The sequence below is a fragment of the Monopterus albus genome, unplaced genomic scaffold, assembly GCF_001952655.1.
Source record: "Monopterus albus unplaced genomic scaffold, M_albus_1.0 scaffold72.1, whole genome shotgun sequence".
In the NCBI taxonomy this organism is placed as follows: domain Eukaryota; kingdom Metazoa; phylum Chordata; class Actinopteri; order Synbranchiformes; family Synbranchidae; genus Monopterus; species Monopterus albus.
In genome coordinates this window covers 1,018,779-1,024,007 of record NW_018127952.1, presented here as the reverse complement: position 1 = coordinate 1,024,007, position 5,229 = coordinate 1,018,779, and the positions used below count along the sequence as shown (strand labels likewise).

Genomic DNA, 5,229 nt, shown 5'->3' with positions numbered 1-5,229 from the left:
AAGGCGGGTGAAGTATACAAATCAACTTGTAACATCATACCCTGCAGAAACAAGCATCCACCTGCTCCCATTGTTCATGTACTTGTGCAGTAATGTTGCATGTTACTCACCTGTGTAGTCTCTTGACATAATGTGAGTCGGACCGGAGAAGGCGGGGGGTTCAGTGTAAGACAGGGTTGAGTCTAGTAAATGTAAAAAAAAAAAAAAGAAAACACACACACATATAAGTGAGGTCCAGATTATTATTTGAAAACAGTTTTGGTAACCAATTAGTAATTTAAGTCATTTATCAAAAAAAAAAGTTATACAACACATTAAATATGAAGATTTGCTGTCTTATTCTCTATAATTAAAAATACTAAAGGTTTGGACTGTTGGTAGAAAAAAAGGTCATCACCTTAGACATTTTATAGAATGACCCAATTAATCAAAAAACTGCCAGATGCAGTGATGATGAAAATAACCTTTGGTTGCAGGCATAACATGATCCTTTAAACTGCAGAGCTGGCTGTTTGCACAGTTTCCCTACCATAAATTCTACATGTCACCGTCAACAGAATGGAAGATAAATGTAGGTGAAGCCTGACAAGCAGCTTTTTAATGATAACCTGTGTCCTAGCCTAAAAATATGATGGCGTGTCATTTACTGGTTTGCTATGTGTTAGTCGTTTTCCCAGACTCACCCAGTGGCTTATGCTCCTCTGAGTGGGACAAAGAGTATGGGGGAGGAGGTGATTCTGGGAACACAACAGAAATTATGGTTCGGTTAAAAGTTGAATGGTTTTAAATCAAAATGATCAACTGAGAAAAAAAAAATCAACTAAGCAGGCCTCATATAATTTTTTTTTGCTGCAGTTACACAGTAGTGGTGCAAAAGCGTAGAGTTGAACAGTTAGTTACTTATTACTGTATTTTATCCACACATGGACTTGTAACACACCAAAAGTGCCACTGCAGTGGCAAAATACTCATCAATAACAATACATATACAATTACATATAGCACTACTTTGAAAACAAATGCAGTCTGTCACAAAAAGGCTTCCTTTATAAAACAGATTTCTTAGAGTCGCCCATCAAGAAGAACTGAACTCATCAATGAAATGCTAAAACACACTTCCCAAAGTGTCCACTCTAGCCTCAGCTTGTCTTACATCGTCATTAGGTTTCAGTAAAGAGAGCCACTTTCATTCACACGGGTTCACGGGGAAGCAGCGCTATGCCTGCTGGGATAGCGCCGTCAGTCCAAAGCAGACGTGGGCTTGTGGCTGCGGCCCCTTTAAGAGCGGAGCCAGTAATTGCCGGAGTCCTCAGTCAGTCAGATACCCAGCGAGTCAGTCTGGCGCCAGCTCTAAGCAAACTGTATATTATCGGCACTCCTTCTCCTAAATAACAAGAGGAGGACCTCCTTGTCAGAGAAAGAAGAGCCTAAGTGCAACTTCAGAACGACCTTCAACTGGATGATGTGGGAAGCAGCAAAGTTTCGCGCAAATTTAAATAAGTGTGTGTAATGTGTTTGGAATGTCGACAGGAAATCAAAGCGATGTTTGAATGAAGTAAAAGCTGAGTTATGCACAGATTAGAAAACTGTAGGGCATGTAATAAAAGAGGAGGAGTATCAGTGCCGTACAGTATATTGTCGGTGTTTCAGTGTAGCAGGCTGAGATAAATAAGTTAAGTGTTCAAATGTTTTATCTGCAAAACTGGAGCAAAATAAACATCTTAATTGGTGTCTTATAGTGGTTGTGACGTTGTTTGACACTTGAACAAAAAAAAACTTCTTTAGCTGTAGACTTCAGACAAGCAACGCTCTGATTGATTGGAAAATCCCATTCATTCCAGTTTTGTGTATATGGGCCATCAGTATTCGATTCATAAAGAATTTCACTATTATAAAGATTAAATCTCTGCAAGGGCCTCCACCTGTTCCTGAAGAAGTCCCAAAAGCCCCCATGCAGAAGTCTGATGGTTTAATTCCATGCTTCATACTGTGGAAGTTGATATGGCAGAATGGCATGCAGCCATCTCCCGTTATTACTCATACTATTTCTTATTTGCAAGATGAAAGAACATTTCCGAGGGGAAAGGTCTCAATTCTAGTCAAGGCCATTTGATTTAAACCCTCCATCCCCGCCCCTCCACAGTTGGTGTCCTTACCTGGCCCACATATGCGGCTGTAGTGATAGGGGTTGCTGCACACCTTTGCGCTGTCCAGTGCGTCAAAACTCTGGCAGTGGCACAGCGCTTTGAGATGGGCCGAGAGAGGTAAGTCGCTCCAGCGGTACAGCTTACACAAGAGGAACTGTGGAGAGATGTGATGAGCGCCGAGTTGCAGCTCAGTCCTCGGCACCATGACACACTCGCTGGGTATCCCTTCTTTGGTCTCTACAGCGTTCGCCAAAGCGTCCAGAGATCTCTCCTTCAGTCTTTTCAAAAAAGCATGAGCAATGCTCGCCAGTTCATCCTCCAGCCCCGCATGCCTCGATGCGCACTGACAAGGACCCCCTCCGTCTTTTCTCGTGGTCCAATAAGGTCTCTGAGGACTGAAATCCCATTCCCCAAACAAACAACACGTTATAGTCCTGCCGTCGCCGTCCTGCCCCGACGCTCCGTGCTCCGGGACGCACATGGCACCCTGGTGATCAGCAAGCTGCTCCTCTTCCTCCCTCCCCGCGCTCTCTGACAGGTCTCCAGCCTCTCCCGTGAGTCCCGGAGCGGGCTCAGTATGTGTCACCGACCGCTGCTCATGTCTGTAGAGCTTTCCTGAGTGTCTGCGACACGGACCGTTCCGTCCTCCCTCACCTCCTCTGCATCCATCCCGCCCGTCGCTCTCAGTGACCAGACGGCTTCTCCAGAGTCGGCGTACAAGACCTGAGCGTTTCGACTTGAACATACGACAACCTAGACAGTTTTGGATATGTCCTGTCGGTCCCGTCCGGGTCTCGGAAGATGCCACATCGATTTACACTCGTAGCGCAAGACCAAGAGTTTGTGCACCGTGCGTACCACATGCGCATCCGGTGGTCACCCTTTTTGGCTCTCCAGCAGCATTAAAAACTAATATTCAGTCGTGGGTTGCGTTCAACATCACTGTACGTCTGAATAAGGAGAAGTCTACACACAGTCACCGCCGAGTGACCTGCTGTCGCCAGCTCAATTAAACCAGAAGTCTTGCAAACCCTCTCACAGCTTTCAACTCTCCAAAACTCTGGAGATCCCACACAAAATCCAGAAATCATAGACAGACCGGTCTGCTCGGGAGCCGCATCAATTAAGAGTAACAAAAGAGCATCAGAAACATAAATCCAAAAAGTTTTCCAGAGTTTCTCCTTGACTTTGAACCCCTTGTTTCGTAAATACCTTCCTTCAACCTGAAGTAAATCCTGCCAACATCCCGATGACTCCTGTCGCCGTGGTTGCTGCAGAGTCCAGGATAAAGCATAAAGTCTCCACGACGGGTTCCGTGCTGGGAAGTTGTTTTAAAAAGAGCTGGGATTACCCCACTCTATTGCCCTGCAAGTCCTTTTTGGACGGACGCGCTCACGTACAAGCACAGGCACATGCACACATGCTCCTGCACACACATAACAAAGTGAAGCTAGACAGAGTATGCGCAGGATTATTCGACAATAATTTTCAAAATAAATGGCGACTTTTTTTTCTTGCAATTATTCACTGAAGAAAACTGTCAAAGATGAAAGATTATACAAGATAAAATATACTTTCATCTCACTGCATGTGAACCTGCAAAATACTTTAGATACAGGTTACCTTGGAAAGGTATATACGGTAAAGCTTTATTTCACAAATGTTAACTGTCCCGTAATGACCTATGACATTACATATTTGTCATAAATAATTAGGAAAATTTGGTTTTCCTTAAAATAATTACTTTGTTTAAACCCAATAAGTAGCCTATTGATTCATCATACACTTGTTGTTGGAAACCTTCTTTATCATATACACTAAATGCTTTTATTTTGAAGCCCAGTCGACTTCCAGTTTTACTCGGTTTGACTCTCTCTCTCTCTCTCTCTTTCTCTCTCTTTCTCTCTCTCTGGGCCCCAGAGGAAAGCTCAGGAGCCATTGGTTGGATCCCGCCATCATGTGCCAGTCTAGACACTTTGGCGGCTGGGAGCCGCACTGATTGTTGCGCAAACACGGTTTCAAGTTTCTTAACTCTTAAAGACGCAACATCCTGCTCTGCTCAAAGTGACTGGAAATGTTTGGTATGGTGATCACAGAGAAAATCGCATTGATCACTGTCATGATAATAGATACATAAACAAACACAATCATAAATGCTTTCATGGCTTTTAAATGTGCAAGCACTGCACAAAGGGAGAAGGAGACATAAAATAGGCTAAATCCTCCTAAATAAATAATACTTTGTATGATTTAAATAGAATGTACACATTTACACAAGTTTTGAATTTAGAAAAAAGAAGTGTGCCATGCAACCTGATCATATCTGATCACTCCTAAGATATGAAGTAAGTTGGTATGAAGTAAAATTTGGTATATTATGCCTTTTCTCTTTTCTTCAGTGACATAAAACTATTCATAAAAGTATCACTTGCACAAGTTAACCCTTTCAAAGAAATTTAATTATAGTTTTTTTTTTATTTGTCTCATGTTGTTTGATGACACAGTATTGTGCTTTAACTTGCAGTGTCATTTTAATATGTCAGCTGTCAAGGTGAAGCTCATTTTAATGGCTTCATATACTGCTGAATAGCTTATCCCATGCATTGCATATATCGATGTCAAATTTTGATTTTCAAATTAACTATTAAGCATAAATGTAAAAATGCAGTTTTAATTAATAAATTACAGTATATCTATGGTATTTAAGGATCTGATGACATTTTAATCTAAGTGTGTGTTAACACAAATAAAGTAGTGTTCAGGTACATGCAGTAGCCTCGGGGTTGGTGGTTCAATTTCCAGGTCCTCCTGCCCACATGTCAGTGTCCTCGTGCAAGACATAGTGTCCAAAAATGTACTGTATACATTCAGCCATTTATCATTTACAAATAGAAGCTAAACCCAAACTGCCAAAAGAGTAAATGTACACACAGCTGAGTAGAGGGACATACTGAGCATTAATAGCAAAGAGCACGGGGGGTAAACAGGGGGTTGGGGTGTCCCTCAGTGGCATCTGGTCTCTATGCCAACATGACCTTGACCGCTGCTTTGAGACTGGTATTTTAATAACTATCCAAGCACT

At 42.4% G+C, this 5,229-nt stretch overlaps 1 protein-coding gene across 1 annotated transcript in view; it reads right to left on the bottom strand.

Annotated features, from left to right (window-relative positions):
• The window catches only part of LOC109963297 (mothers against decapentaplegic homolog 6-like), a 22,877-nt gene extending 19,345 nt beyond the window's left edge, over window positions 1–3,532 (bottom strand). The window contains exons 1-3 of the mRNA XM_020605681.1: window positions 2,157–3,532; window positions 684–737; window positions 111–119 (exon numbers count right to left, since the gene is read on the bottom strand). Of these exons, the coding sequence (XP_020461337.1) occupies window positions 111–119; window positions 684–737; window positions 2,157–2,892 (799 nt within the window). The 5' untranslated portion in view covers window positions 2,893–3,532. The remainder of the gene's footprint in view (window positions 1–110; window positions 120–683; window positions 738–2,156) is intronic.
• Window positions 3,533–5,229: the final 1,697 nt, after the last annotated feature.